We start from the raw sequence: 15,868 nt of genomic DNA on the forward strand, positions 1-15,868 counted from the left end.
AGAAAGCAGCAGTCAGACAACACTTCTGGGGTGCTGAAAAGGCTTACCAGAGGGATTCCAGAAGTCCTGGTTCTGTGGACTACCATTGCCCTAGGGCAGTGTCTGATAAAGTTGCCCCACCCCTACAGGGGGCACCATCACCAGGACCATCCTGGTAAAATTGCTGTGACTTGTGAAAAAAGACAGTCATTTTCTCCCTTTCTGGTTCATGGAAAAGGATATTGGGGGGGGGTGGAGAAACAGACCCCAACATCAGAATATTTCCTTCCTGTTCACTTTTGGTCACTTCATCTTTGACTAAACAAAGTGGACCCATCAAATAATCCAAATGAGATTTGAAGAAAATCAGTAAGGGCAGTGCATGATAACCATAAATTAGCCAGATGAGCTAGTTCAAAAGGAAACAGAGTTATCTTTTCCAGTACAAATTTAAGATCTCAGAAGGTGACACCTGTTTACAAATTGGTCTTATATGTAAAATCCCTTTCAGAACCTGCTTGAGCCAAGTTTCTGAAGAAATAGGAGGATCCATGGGCAGATATGTTGAAATGGGTGACAGAAGATCATTGATAGAAGTGTAAAATAGGTCAGAGGATAGAAACTCACACAAATATTGAAAAAACAGTATTACAGAAGCACTGAGTGAGCCATGGTTGTTAGTGTGGTAAAAACTAGCAAATATTTTCTGCTTACTAACATAACAGTTCCCATTAGGAAGCTTGCTTGCCTACTTTATTACCTGCTGCACATCCTCAGAAACAAGGTGCTGAAACCATATTAAAACTGAGTCATCCACAGAGTCAGTTCCAGTTGTTTCAGAATGGGTGTATCAAACTCTCTCTATCATGTCTGAGTAGATCCAGTCTCTGAGAAAAAGTGTTAAATGTTCTTGGTCAATTCCATAAGAAGGAAGAACCATTGTTGGCTGGGCTAAAGGGGATTCACCACAGTCATCATTTGGAGAGCATTTCTAGACTTTCAAGATTACCTCAGACATCAGCGTAGAGGGTGAAAACGCATATAGGAACCATTCTGTCTAAGGAAGTGAAGAAGCTTCTGTTACCTAGGCCTGTTTGCAAGGGGTCTTGCAGCAGCATTTGTTTAGCTGTTTGCTTAGTTTGTTTTGAGAGGAGGCAAACAGATCTCTTTGATGTTTTCCTCACAACTGGATTAAATCCTGGAAGACCCCCTCAATTATTTTCCATTTGTGATTGTCTGTCCTGGTCCTGCTCAGCTCGTCTGTGACTACACTTTGCTCTGAAGGAATGTTGGAAGCTTGGAGGGCTATCTACAACATCACTGTGGTGTTGTATGTAATCACCTGCAAAGTTCATGTGGACCACAAGTGATTAAGAGATTCTACAGCATGGATTACAGTTATCATCATCATCATCATCAGCCCTCTTTTTCCCAACTTCTATAGTACATGGAATCAGGATATTGTGTTAACTGTCACCTTCTCTCTCGAGTCAATGCCCCACTCCCTGCCTTCTTCAACATTCATGCCTGACTGTTGCAGATCTTTCACACAATCCGGTCACCTCTTTGCTGGATGTCCTTGTTATCTCTTACCTTCTTCCTGTCTGTCCCAAATCTTATTCACCAAATTGTCTTCTGCTTTTTTGCATGTGTCCAACCCACTGTAATATGTTCTCATCAATCTTTTCTGCAACTGAAGCTACTTTGGTTTCTGCTCTTATGTCCTAATTTCTTCTTCTGTCCCACAGTGTGCATCCTACCACCTTCTCAAGCACTTCATTTCATCACCTTTAGCTTCCACATCTGCTCAGCCTTTACTGCCCAGGTTTCTGTACCATACACTAGAACTGGTTGCACCACAGCTTCATACACCTTACTCTTCAGCTTCTTTGGCATTCTTCTGTCATACACTACACCTGAGACTCTATGCCAGTTGACTGCAACTCCTCGGATTCTAGCTTTGGCGTCTTCATTCAGACTTCCCTTCTCCTCAAGCACCCCTCTCAGATATCAGAAGCTATTTGCCTGTTCCACTATTTGCCTTTCTATCTCAATTCTCAGCTTCCTTTGATTTCTCCAGTTTGCTGCCCTTACAACTGTCTTATTTGTGCTTAGTTTCATCTCACGTGCCTTCAGTTTTGCATTCCACTCCCCTTCTTGCTCAGAGTCTGGCTGTAATGCCACATCATCTGCATACAGCAACTTTGTTGATCTAGCCCCTCCAACCTGTTTGCTAATGTAGTCCACCACAAGTATGAACAGCAGTGGGCTCAGAGCTGAACTCTGGTGTACAGCCGCTCCCACTGGGAACCCCCTCTGTGAGGCCGAACACTGTTCGTATTTGAGTCTATGGGTCCTTGTACACAGTATGCTCTAATTCTACCAATGTTTCTGGGACTTTGAAACACTGTAGTACTTGCCCAAATCAGCTTTTTTGGGACCTTATCATATGCTTTTGCCAAGTCTAGGAATGCCCAGTGGAATCTTTCCTCATCTCTGGCTTTTTCTCAACTATCTGTCTCACTGAAAACATCAGGTCAGTTGTGCTGCATCCTGATCTGAATCTGAACTGATCATCTCCCTTCCTACTTTCTACTACTCTGCATATCCATTTATCAATCACCCTCTCCAGAACTTTCATGCAAAGTGATAGAAGTTTGATGTCTCTGTACTGCCCACAGTTGTGGATGTCCCCTTTGATCTTGTACACTGGCATGAGAATGCTTATTCTCCAGTCATCTGGGATATGCCTTTCTCTCCACACTGCTATGATACCCTCAGGAGCCATTTCTCCCTATCTCACCTAGCATCTTTATCATATCTACAGTGACCTCATCTGAGTCTGCTGCTTTCCCTGACTTCATTTTCCATAGTGCTATTCTTACTTTTTCTAAGGGGGGCTGGGCTCCTCTTCTTCTTTCATCGTAGGCTGTTTCTGGGGCAGTACAGCTTCTGTTAGGTTTTCTTCATTCAGAAGCTGCTGGGTATACTTATCCATCTGCCTTTGATGTCCTGTGGACTGCTGAGCAGGTTGTTCAACTATTTTCTTTATTTTTCTGTCTTTTTCTTACAACCTGATATAGTTTCTTTGTGCCACCTACTGAGTCACTTTCCAGAAGCTGGTAGAATGTCTCTGATGCACTTTGCTCTTGAAACTGCTTTTTAGCTTCTTTGTTAGCCAACCAATATTTCTTCCTAACCTGGTTGGTCTTTTCTATCTCCAACTTTTTCCAGCACTCGTTTCTTTTGATGACTTTCTTGACTTCTGCATTCTACCACCAGCTTTCCTTATGTACCTTATTTCCATGTCTCACTAAGCCACATATCTGTTCTGCAGACCTCACATGTACTGTTTTGAGGCAATGCCATTCTTCTTCAATTCCACCTATTTCCTGCTTTTGTTGGGGTGCTAGAGCTCTGAGTAATTCCTTGAACTGTTGTGCTTTCTCTCCTTTCATCTTCCATGTCTTCACCCTGGTCTCTGTTGACCTTAGAGACTTCTCTGACCACTGCTTGCAGCTGATTGTAGCAACTAGTGGTTTATGCTGTGGGCCAACTATTTCACTAGGAATAACTTTGCAATCATTGATTCTTCCCCAGTGCTCTTTCCTCCTTTCCTTACTAGGAGGCAGGTTACCTGAGTTGCATGTTGGGCACTACTGTATGTGATCTTCTGGCTGTCTCTCTTTCTGAGCCATGTGTTAGCTACTATCAAGCCATTTGCCAGACAGAAGTCTAGAATGGCCTCTCCTTTATTCCTGTTGCTCCACCCATCTGAAGCCAGGCAGTCCACATATTCTGGTCTGTCTGTCCCGTTATGGGCATTCAGGTCACCCACTATCAACACTAATTATCGAGTAGGTCCTGTAACTGCTGTCTGAATGCACTCTTTCCCTCACTATCAGAACCCTGCTGTGGAACATTGGCTCACTAACTCTGATGGCATCTCTCACTGCCTTCTGAAGCGCCTCTCTCACCACAATTCCCATACCATTTCTAGCCTTTTCCTTCAACAGAGCTACCCCAAGTAACCCAGGCTGGGCAACTAGACACCGGATGGCCAGTTGCTTATTGATCCAGGGCTGCTGGGCTTTATGGCAGGCACACACATGGCCAATAGGGGCACATACACCCCTCCAACCATTAGCACAGGTCCCTGGCATAGGTTGGAGTAAGCTGGGTCCTCAACCCACTTATCACTGGTAACTACCCAGGCCCATTTTGGCGACATTAGTCAACATGATCATGTCACCTAGAGCCATATTTTACACAGTTGAGTGGTTAGCCCTGCCATGGCACACAGTATGTGATCCATGTTCTCCTGTCTTGAGGATACTGTCACCACAGTAGATGCCCAAAGCAGATAGTCTGTACAAAACTTCCCCATAAGGCACCATGTGCATGTTTTTTTAGATGTGGGAGAAAGCCACAAAGACACAGAACGAAATGTAGACTCTTAACAGGCATTAGTCAGAGATCAGGTTCAAGCCTTGTACCTTGTGCATGGAAAGCAAAGATCTTAATCATTATGCCAACTGATCTGCATCATAGCTAACGTCTATCACATTTATGTATTTTGGCCTGTCTTGTTTGTTCCAAAGACCCTGCACTTTTACCCTCATGGATACTACTTCCATGCAAAATCTGATGCATCTGTTGTCAAAGAATGATGGTGTGTGTGTGTGTGTGGGGGGGGGGGGGTCAGAATCAAAAAAAGAATCAGTAAAAGCCATGACATTGTCAAGACAAGTTAACATATATTTCAACATATGAGCCTGATAATTTAGAAATTCTTAAGGCTAACGTTGCAGAAGAATAAGTTCTATTACAAAATCAGTGAAAGACTTTCCCTTCTTTGACAAAAGGGAAGGCTTAGCATTTACTAGATGCCTGCTAGCAGCTGGGCTAGAAGTAGAAGTAACTGCTGGATTAGATCTGCAGTGTGAGCATAAATACTTGAATGACAGATGGTCTTTGTTGTAAAGTCTGTCAGCTTTTCTAGGGACTGGATGTTGCGTATTTGGGTTAGTACAGGCTACCTCAAATACATCCATCTTCCATGGCTAGCAAAAGAGGAGGAACAGGCATAATTGCTAGTACATCCACTTGAATCATATCATAATATTTCTCAAACAGGAAGGAACACCCACTTGCTTCCAATTGCTCATTCTTGTTATAGTTTCAGAAAAATAAAATTAAACTATTGGAGATTCTGAAGAAACACTTTCCTTGGAATAAAAGTCAAGGCTGTGGTCAGAAGAAACAGTATTTGACCTAGCCCCTGCCCTATCATCTTCACCTAACACAGAAATGTCTGTACTGGGGGAGAGGGTCTGTTTTTACCACCAATAACATTATTTTCTAAAGGTTTAACACCTGTAGTGACTCTTTTGTTTTGGTCCCCTCAGGCCTCATTTATACTGGTCTTGCTCCCATTGCCCCACGTCCATGCTGGGTCTACTTGCATCCTTCTACCCTCCACCCAACTCACTCCAGTATTGCTGGGGTCTTTGTGGATCTTAAGGGTGTGCTGTTGGCTTAGACATCTGTGTTACCATCTGGTGGTGGGGGGGATATTTATATGCCCTTCCCATTTTCTCTTTTCCTGTTTCCCATGCTCACTGGCTGCATCTGAGGGCAAACTCCACTCTTTGGACCATTTTAGGGAGCATCACCAGTGTGTGCCCTCCTCCAGTATGGAAATGGCTATCCATCTCTGCTGCTCTGTCAGCTGGCCTATAGTTAGGGCTTTATCCCTGTAAGCCACCAGAGTGGCCTAGCCTGTAATAACTCTTGTGCTGGAAACATAAATTGTTCCTGATAAAGCGGATCAGTGTTAGATGTAGAAAAATTAACAAACTCCCATGACACAAGAAAGTGGCTCTCCTGTGCCTGCTAAATACACTTGAACAGCCACAGAGGTGGTGACTAACCCCTGGTCTATAGTGGCCAAAGGGACTGCAATCGAGGGATCCATGGTAAAAACTAAGTGGTCAGAGAAACAACCAATGGCCACAGCATAGTCATCTACCAGCAGCTAAAGCATTGTATCTGAGCTCATGGTATATGTAAGGGCTCCTGTTTAGAACCAAGGTGCAGCTGAATTGCTCCATCCTACAGCTGAGAATCAAGACTGAACCATGGTAAGCTGTGCTGGAAGAAGTCGGTAAAACAGAAAAGGTGTCACAAAGACCACAAAAGCATGTAAAAACACTTACACTTCCCTTACAATGCACAAGTTTAAATAAATCACTCAAAACATTTCCCAAACAGTACATTTTCCACTGAAGTAGTGCCTGAATCATTAATAAGGCCTGACCAGACAGCCAGACAACAGTTAAATACTATTTCATATAAAGTACAAAAATAGCACTGTTGCTAGGATTCTTAAAGGGACCAACACAATTTTAGTTAAAATTAAAATTTAGTTAAAATTAAAAGTGTATGTGAAAGGAACCTCCTGAATGGAACTCATCTGCCCTGCAATGGACAATCGATCCTCTGAAGCCAGGAAGAGCGTTCTCAAGGACAGCATGAAATTACTGACGTAATATGGCATCCACGCTGCTGTTTTCCCCACCATCAGCTTGACTTAACAGCAGAATAGGTGGTGTGTGTGTGTGTGTGTGTGTGTGTGTGTGTGTGTATGTATGTGTGTGTGTGTGTGTGTGTGTGTGTGTGTGTGTGTGTGTGTGTGTGTGTGTGTGTGTCCTTCACATCAATTGTTATAAAAACTCCCTCATTCAATGGATTTAAATTATTACATAAAATCAGAAACTGCCATGAATCACGGCATAGGTTTGGGATGTTACTTACTTCTCTTTTTAACTGTTTTTCAAGAAATTTATCTATATAGCTAGTTTTAGATTTTCCAGAATCAACTATAGGCCTATATGGTGGATTGATTACATTTTTATGAATTTTAGGCACGCCGAAAATCACCGGGATCCTAGGCCATTCAATAGTCATATAATTATCCATCCAGTCTCTAGCACAGTAGTTATGCAGATTGCAATGACTGCAGTACCATCATTTCATACTATTGTGTATAGCATATTTTCAATAGATTCAGCTGACCATCTAAGCAGAAATCTTATTTTTTTGTAATAAAGTACAGATGCTCCTCATTTCTCAAAAATTTAACATCAGACAACACAACTTACCCAATGATATTAAACAGCTCCTTGTTGGCCATCTGTTGTTCCAGAACAAGGCGGAGGGAATGTTGAATGTGGATGATGTACATGGAATTTGTGACTGAGAGATCAACAAGCAAAATCACCCTACAACAAAATGTAACTTGGATTAATCCTCATACTCAAAATTTTTTAACTAGAAATTATACAGGTAGCTGATTCAAACTATCATTCTGTACCCAGCAGAAGTGTGATGTCTGTGTTTTTTTTTTAATATTAATACATTTCCATCTTTCTTTGCAGATATGGCTTAAGGGAAACTGACAGTTCATTCAACAGAAATGAAAACATGACATGCCTTTCAACAGAATCAGATAATGGAATACAAAGTTCACTTGTATGAGATGTTCACCGTAAGTGCAAAGTAAAACTAAGCAACAATAATCAGGTACATATCAAATACCAATTATTGCATACAATTAAAAAATTATTTGAAAACAATAATGTATTCCTGAAATTCATAATAAAGTACAGTTGCATAAGATACCATTACAGCATGTCTTTGAGGAGTTGTCACTGTATCAGTGGTTCATAATATTTGGCTTTACCAACTTTTTGTTCCCTTTCTGTTCAGATATTTTTTCACTAGTTTTCCAATTATTCCATGTGAGCACCACACTAGTCTTAATCCTGTGAAGGTACCTATGTAGGTATCAAAAATATATATAATTCCAGTGCTATCACAAGCTTTCTTCTAGGTTTTGAGCCACAGTGTTTGCTGTAGATAAATTCCCACCATTTCATGAATGTAATTATCATGTCAAATCCAACAGTAGTCTAGTAAAGACTTCAGAAAGAGACAGTTATAGTAAGCTTTACAGATCTTCCTTCCCTCAAGAAGCAGAGGCCCTTGGTAGACAGAGGAAGGTTAGTGTATCTTTACTGTTACAATGAACTCTCCTTGAAAATCTACTGTCATGATATCTTACAATAACTGTAAAATCTTCTTCAGGGAAGGTCATGTAACAGTATATTACAAAATATGGGTAGACTCCAAAGTCGTACTTTGTCAGGTGAACAGTATGGTTTGTCAGGCTGATAGCTGAAGTGCTGTGCATGCTTATTTGGGTTGCTGGCATCTCAATATGTCAAGTGTTGATTTGTTGTAGGTGCTATGTGAAGGTAACTCTGAGATCATATAAACTGGAGAAAAGTGAAGGTAAATTCATAGATTTGTTTTTAACTTTTCCCTTTCCTCTGAATTTGTGCTCCTTGGAGGTAGTATATATAGAAACTAGGTTGAGGGTGCAAAAGTGATGGCATCTACTGTCCAATTTTGTCAGTGATGATGTTTCAAGATTGCATTGTTCTGATATGTTGTGTGTGACACTTTGTTTCTTGATTAAGATAGGCACAATGTTTCATTACATATTCCTTTGTTAGTTGTGGAAGATTGGTTACAGTTTATATCATAGGACATCAGTGCCAAATCTCATTCTAGCCATAGAATGTGCACTCAACTTTACGTGTTTGATAAATGTGAGGACAGCAGTCCACACAACACCTTCTGATAAAAAGTAAATGATGATGATGCTGCTGCTGCTTTAGTGAAATGTGTTCCAGTTGTGCCTTGTATAGCTTTAGTTTTCCAACAGTTTCAAAAAGGCAATATAGCTTGTTGGACAGAGCTCATTTATTGACAGCCGGGACTTTCACCCCCCCCCCCCCCTTTTCTTTTTTAAGAAGAAGACAAACAGATTATCTGTTTTCCTTAACACTCCTCCCGGTATAATACCTGAGCCATCTATACACACCCATCATATAAAAAGATGCACTTGTTCATTCTGTTAGGTTTGGATAGAAAGATGGAAACTGGATGTAATGTTTCAAAGATAACTACTGAAACAATTTCTAGCACAAATGAAGGATTATTTTTCAATGACACACTTTCTCTCCATCTGGGTTCTGTCTATATCTGGACAGGGACTTCTGTGCAGTTTTTGTTTGAACCTCATTTGGTATCTACCCCTACAGTAAATGTACATTACGTTTTTATAAGTTGAATGTTACAGAACTTGGCTAAACCTCCACTTCTGAATAACAGAGGACACTTGACTGGCCATAGAGTATTTGTATGGTGGTTAAAAAGTTATGGCAGTAGCATTGCTTGACAGCTGCACGGTTCTGCCCTAACATCCCAGAGATTATTAATAGTTGTACTAAGGGAAAACATGACATTTCTTACCCTGTAAAAGCCAATAATACAGCAAAATCAACAGATGCAGACATATCCCTCATATTTTGCAACGTCCCACATAAAATCATTGAGGATTACAGACATTCAATAACACAACACAAAATAATTCAGTGATTTTCATACTTTACAAAATGAAAACTAACAGTAAATGAATTACTGTATTATCTATAAATTAGCATTTATTTTAGGCTGTTATTTAAATGCCACCACTAGAAAGATGACATTTCTTACACTGTAAAAGTCAATGGTATAGTCAGTGCTAAGAGAAACACAAAACATAGATTCTGTCCTTGTCAGCACTAACTGTAACTGCTTACAAAATCATTTAAATCTGCATTTACATTCCTAGAAATACATTATCACAGTGGTAATTAATCTTTCTGTGATTCACTCTCTGCCTCTCTCTCCTTTAAATTTAACTATTATTAATTTGCTTAGTTTAATTCATTACAAAGGAAAACAACTGCATCATGCATGCATTATAGCAGCATTTAGTGATGTTAGGGATAATGGCATCTGCATTCTTAACTGCAGCTTATGAACAAGTTCAGTTTTCTCCATTTTTGTCCACCTATGCTATACTACTGAGCCCAAGTAAGGAGGAAACATATCTATAAGCAGTGGAGTCTGACTTATTGGCCTGACTGCTTTATTAAAGTATTGACTGGCATCATGCAATTAACAGCCAAGTGCTCTGAAAGACTTTCATTTTTTTCAGGAATCATATGCATATTTACCTGTGATGTCTTGATAAAGTGAAGATATTTTTGTACAGATGTTTTTCTGTTTTACCAGCTTTAGTACTTGGACAGGGGAAACAGGTGCTGACTTTGTGGGAAACATGGGAGAAATTCTTGGCTAGGCTTACAAGGGCCTCTGGGCCAATAGCCTAGTATCATCCTATGAACCTATATGCATCCGCTATCGGATACTTTTACCCTCTCATTATAACAAATAAGATAGATTATAAATCTCCTGAGGTAATACCTACTAGAAAAAGTGTTTTCTCGGAGAAGTATTTTATAGTATTTGTGTCTCCTAGTTTAACTGCATATAAAATTAGCCTTTTTCCAATATAAAATTTCAAGTCCTAAGTGTGTGTGGTGGGGGGGGGGGGGGTTAAACTATGATTTCCTGGGGACTTGAAGGACACATGCTATGAAAGCCTTAACTAATGGGTTTTCTGCCACATATAAACAGACTGGAACTCTACCATAAACTGTAGAAACATTCACCATGGAAAACAAGTCAAGTTTAACTGGAACACGTGTTCTAGGTAGTTCAAGACTGTGGAACAGAAGAGTTCAAATGGTCTAGGCTTTGCAATGCAGTCAAACAAAATCTCCCTTAAAATGGAATCAGTGTTAGGAATTAAAATTCTGTTCCCCCAAGGTGGTACCTGTAGTCTCCTGAGGCTGGGACTTTGTGAGGCAAAGGCTAAGGAGGCAGGAGAGAAATAGGAAGAGACCCATGGTTGTCTCAGAGATAGCTTTAAAATGAGACAGGAGTTACTCTGCTTTGCTTTTAGCAACATCTTCTGAATCAGAGGAAATGGTTGGAAGACATACAGTAAGGTCTGAGTGTGAGAAAAACAGTGTTTGCTCTCCAAACTACTAGTGAGAATTGAGAGAACAAAAGGCTTGAAGATGAATTTTGAGGTGTGTGGCAAACAGGTTCATGTCTGGGACATCTGAGCTTGGTACAATGTCCTGAAAGCCATTCATGAACTAGAGTGAGCCTCCCGGTTATGGACTATGCCAACTGATTCCATAAACCTGGAAGATGCACTGATGACAGTTGTAGGTTGTGACTTACAGCCCATATCCAAACTGACAGTGTTCTCCTACAGAGTTTGAAAACTCTAGTTCTCCCTTGATTGTTTATATACCGCATTACAGCTATGTTTTCTCTAAAGGTGGTTTGGAAGAAAGTTGTCTTAAAAAGCTATTAATTAACTGTAGACTGCTGAGATTTGTTCACACTGATCATTCTTGCTGAGACCCAATGGCATAGATTGATAAACTGTTGCAATGGACTCCCCAAGCATAATTTAAAGAGTATGTTGTTAGATGTTGTACCTTTGCTTGAGTTAGCTGTGTCATTCAGATCAACAGGTTGCTTAAATCTCCCTGCCAGAGAAATTCAATGCCTATTGATATTCCAAGAACTGAAATCCTTGAAATAGCAGAACTGAAAGTGTGAAAGTGGGGGATTATATATCAAGGCTGTGCATTATCTCAGACTACTCTGAGTTACAGCAATCTTGTAATCGGTGTGTGTGTGTGTGTGTATACATATATATATATATATATATATATATATATATATATATATATATATATATATTAGTTGCAGGTCAGACTAGTTGACACTGAATAAGAAGCAATGCTTATATAAGCAAACATTCTTTTCCATGGAATTTTAGCTGGCAGGCCTTTTGTATGAGATTGGGGTGCAGTGGGGGTCACAGAATTTGCCCTTACACCACTGTTGTTCGATCTTGGACTTGATAAATATATAATGCAGGGGGTGTGGGTGTGCAGGAGGGTTTGCTTCCCTGCAAAAAAAATCAGCTTTATTTTTTCTGTTTTTAATCATTTTTATTTCGGTCCTAAATGAGAAGTTATGTACTTACCATAACGTTCCATGTTAGTTGTCTTCTTCTCGCCTTCTTTCTTGCTGGATGGGTTCGGAGCCGAACCTTGGCTCCGACTTGGCCTAATACTAAAGCTCGAGAGCTATTTTTACCGGCTCAAGGCTATGCTATGTCCCATAATGCTAGGCGTCATATACCCAGATCTCGTTTGATAGCTAACACTATGGACATATATGTCCCACCACAACAGAGAATAATCCACCTAATCATAGATACAAAAATAAAGATATATATATATATATATATATATATATATATATATATATATATATATATATATATATATATATATATATAAACCCTTCTAGCAGAGCTAGCAAAAAAGAGGGAGCAAGGGAGCTAGCTGGGAAAATAACTGAGGTGTCAATAACTCTCACAAGGTACTCTAGATCTTCCCAGGCTAGGGGGATGGAGGGTGGGACGCAAGAAAGAAGGCGAGAAGAAGACAACTAACATGGAACGTTATGGTAAGTACATAACTTCTCAATGTTAAGTTGCCAATCTCGCCTTCATTCTTGCTGGATGGGACAGTGTCCCTAGCACCTAAATCCTGGGTGGCTCAATGGAACAAACTCTTACAGTGGAACCAAAATCATTCCGACTTCTGGAGGCCATATCGAGCTTGTAATGAGAAATGAAGGTATGAGGAGAGGCCCAAGTGGCCACTGCGCAAATGGAATCCATCGGCAATCTTGCCTGAAAGGCTATTGAAGAAGCTAAAGCTCTGGTTGAATGGGCTCTAGGCTTAGTAGGAAGTTCCCTGTTCCTCAACTGATAGACCAACATGATAAGGCAGGACAACCACCTGGACAAAGTTACCTTAGAGACTGGTTGGCCTTGCTTCCCTTCCGCATAAGACAGGAAGAGCTGGTTTGATTTTCTCATCTGCTTAGTTCTATCCAGGTAGAAGCGTAATTGACGGTGAACGTCCAAACAATGTAACTTTCATTCAGCTCTATTGGTGTAATTAGGGAAGAAGACTGGAAGATCTATGGTCTGATTCAGATTTTTCTCTGAGATTATTTTGGGTAAAAAAGACGGATTAGTCCTAAGTGACACTCTGTCTTTGTGAAAAACAAGATAAGGAGGGCGAACGCAAAGGGCTTGAAGTTCTGAAACCCTTCTTGCTGAGGTGATGGCTACTAAGAAGAGTGTTTTTCACGAGAACAACTTCAACGAACAAGAAGCTGCCGGCTCAATGGGAGGAAGAATTAAAGAAGACAGTACCAAATTTAAGTCCCACGGTGGGGGAGGGTCCTTAACTGGGGGCCTAAGTAAAAGGGTTCCTTTTAAAAAGGCTTTGCAAAGTTTGTGGGACATGATGCTGGTCTCTGACAAGCCAACGTGGAAATTTGCAATAGCTGCCAGTTGAATTCTGATGGTAGCTGAGGAGGAGCCCAATCGAAAGAGTTCTGCTAGAAACTCTAGAACTGTCTGGACAGGAGCCATAAAGGGGTCCACGTGTTTTTCCCCTGCCCAGACAGAGAAACGCTTCCATTTGCTAGCATAAGTCTTTCTGGTAGTAGACTTGTGAGAAGCGAGGATGATATCGCAAACTGGTTGAGAGATAAGGGGAAGCCTGGCTAGAGCTGGAAGTGGAGTAACCAAGCTGTGAGGTTGAGAGATCAAAGGGACTGATGCAGCCCACCCAATTGATGGGTCAGAAGATCTGGCACTGGGTCCAGATGCCAGGGCTGCTCCAGTAGATGGTGTTGCAGGAAAGGAAAACAAATTTGTCGAGGCCAGTAAGGGGCAATGAGGATCATCCTGGCTGTCAAGGCAGTTGCTTTCTGGCTTAACTGAGTAATCAAGGGAAAGGGGGGAATGCATACAGAAGACCCCGGGGCCAATCGTGAACTAGAGCGTCTCTGGGGGGTAGACCTGGGAGAGGGAAGAGGGTGAAGAAGTCTGGGCACTTGCTGTTTAGAGGTGTTGCAAAAAGGTCGCAGCAAGGCTGACCCCACCTTCTGAAAATTCTCTCCGCTACTGTCTGGTTGAGAGACCACTCGTGAGGCATGAGAATGGCTCTGCTCAGTCTGTCCGCTATGACGTTGGACTTCCCATGAATATGCGTTGCTACCAGAAACCGTTGAGAAGAGATCGCCCATTGCCAAAGTCTGAGTGCTTCTCGACATAGGGGGTAGGATCTGGTTCCGCCCTGCTTGTTGATGCACCACACTACAGACATATTGTCTGTTTGAATTGCAATAGTCCTGGTGGGTAGAGAGTCCTGAAAGGCCTGCAATGCTAAAAGTACCACTCTCATATTCAAGACATTTATGTGCAAGTGGCATTCGAAGGGTTGCCATGTGCCCTGGACTGTCCTGCCCCGAAAATGTCCCCCCCACCCGATCAGGGAGGCATCCGTTGTCACAGTGGCAACAGAAGGAGGAAGGACCACAGGTATGCCCTGGAGTACCTGAGGGGAGACCGTCCACCAAGAAAGGTGTCTTTTGCATGACTGAGTGATTAGAATGGTGTGTGACATGGAGAGTTGCTGAAAGGACCACTGGGACAATAGCATCCACTGCAGGATCCTCATATGAAAACGCGCTAGGGGGAGTAAAGTGATTGCTGCTGTCATGAGACCAAGTGTTTTTAGTACAAATCTGGCTTGGACTCTGCTCTCCTGTAATAGGATCTGAACATGGTTGCGAATGTCTGAAACTCTGTGTGGGTAGTTTTGCGGAGAGCTCCACTGTGTTTAAAACGGTGCCTATGAAAGTAATAGACTGACAAGGCGACAATGCAGACTTTTCAAAATTTATAGAGATACCTAGCAAGTTGCACGTTTGTACAGCGTAATCTCTGGATTGGAGTTGTTGATGCCTGGTGGTGGCAGTAAGGAGCCAGTCGTCTAAATATGGAAACATCTGGAATCCTTGTCGTCTCAGGTGAGCCGCAACCACTGCCATGCATTTTGTAAACACCCTGGGGGCTGTAGTAAGGCCAAAGGGCAGGGCTCTGAATTGGTAGTGACTGGCTCCCAGCTGGAAGTGGAGAAACCTTCTGGAGCGCCTGTTCATCTTGCTATGGTAGTACGCATCCTGAAGGTCTATAGAGCACATCCAATTGTCCTGACCCAGAAAGGGTAGAATGGACTGTAGCATGACCATCCAGAACCTCGTTCTTTGAACCGACTTGTTCAGCCTGCTGAGATCCAAAATAGGTCTCCAGTCCCCTGTCTTTTTTGGTACCAAAAAGAACTTGGAGTAGATACCGGATCCTTGTTGGTCTGCTGGGACTGGCTGGATGGCCCTTTTTCTTAGCAGCTTTGAAATTTCTAGTGCTGCTAGATCCCTCAGACCGGGTGGAACATCTGGAAGGGGCCCTTTTGGCTGTTGTGGGGTGTGAATAAAGGGAATTCTGTAACCCTCGGATATGATCGACCGTACCTATTTGTCTTGCGTGAGGGAATGCCAGGCTTCTGGGTACAGTGATCGTCTTCCCCCGACTGCCTCCAAAGGTGGACAGTCGGGCAGCTCCTCAGGGGTGCTGGAAGGGTTTTGTCAGAGAATGATTCTCTGCTACCCTGATTCAGCGGACCCCCCCTGCCCCTCAGGTGGCATCTATCATTGTTCCCTCCTCTGCCTCTGGAGGGAAGCTCACCACGTGCGTCAGGCAGTACTCCCTGAGGTTTGTGGAACCACATTTTCCCACCTTTCTGACCCTTAGGGTATGGTCTAGAAGGGGTAGAAAAACTGACTCCTATGGCAGAGAGAGTCTTGCCTTCCTGCTTGCACCTGGTCAATGTATCCTTCACTTGAGGTCCAAACAAGGCAGAACCGTCAAAGGGGATGTTAGTGAAGGATGCCTTGAAGGGGTCGGCAAAATTGCAAA

The 15,868-nt window shown here is 42.1% G+C and overlaps 1 protein-coding gene across 3 annotated transcripts in view; it reads right to left on the bottom strand.

Annotated features, from left to right (window-relative positions):
- The window catches only part of VWA3A (von Willebrand factor A domain containing 3A), a 2,208,650-nt gene that overhangs the window by 1,143,302 nt on the left and 1,049,480 nt on the right, over positions 1-15,868 (bottom strand). For all 3 annotated transcript variants that reach the window (XM_044089639.1, XM_044089638.1, XM_044089640.1), the window contains one exon: positions 7,143-7,262. In XM_044089639.1, the coding sequence (XP_043945574.1) occupies positions 7,143-7,262 (120 nt within the window). The remainder of the gene's footprint in view (positions 1-7,142; positions 7,263-15,868) is intronic.

Source organism: Protopterus annectens, chromosome 12.part0 (genome assembly GCF_019279795.1).
Source record: "Protopterus annectens isolate FY-2018-M chromosome 12.part0, PAN1.0, whole genome shotgun sequence".
Lineage (NCBI taxonomy): Eukaryota > Metazoa > Chordata > Ceratodontiformes > Protopteridae > Protopterus > Protopterus annectens.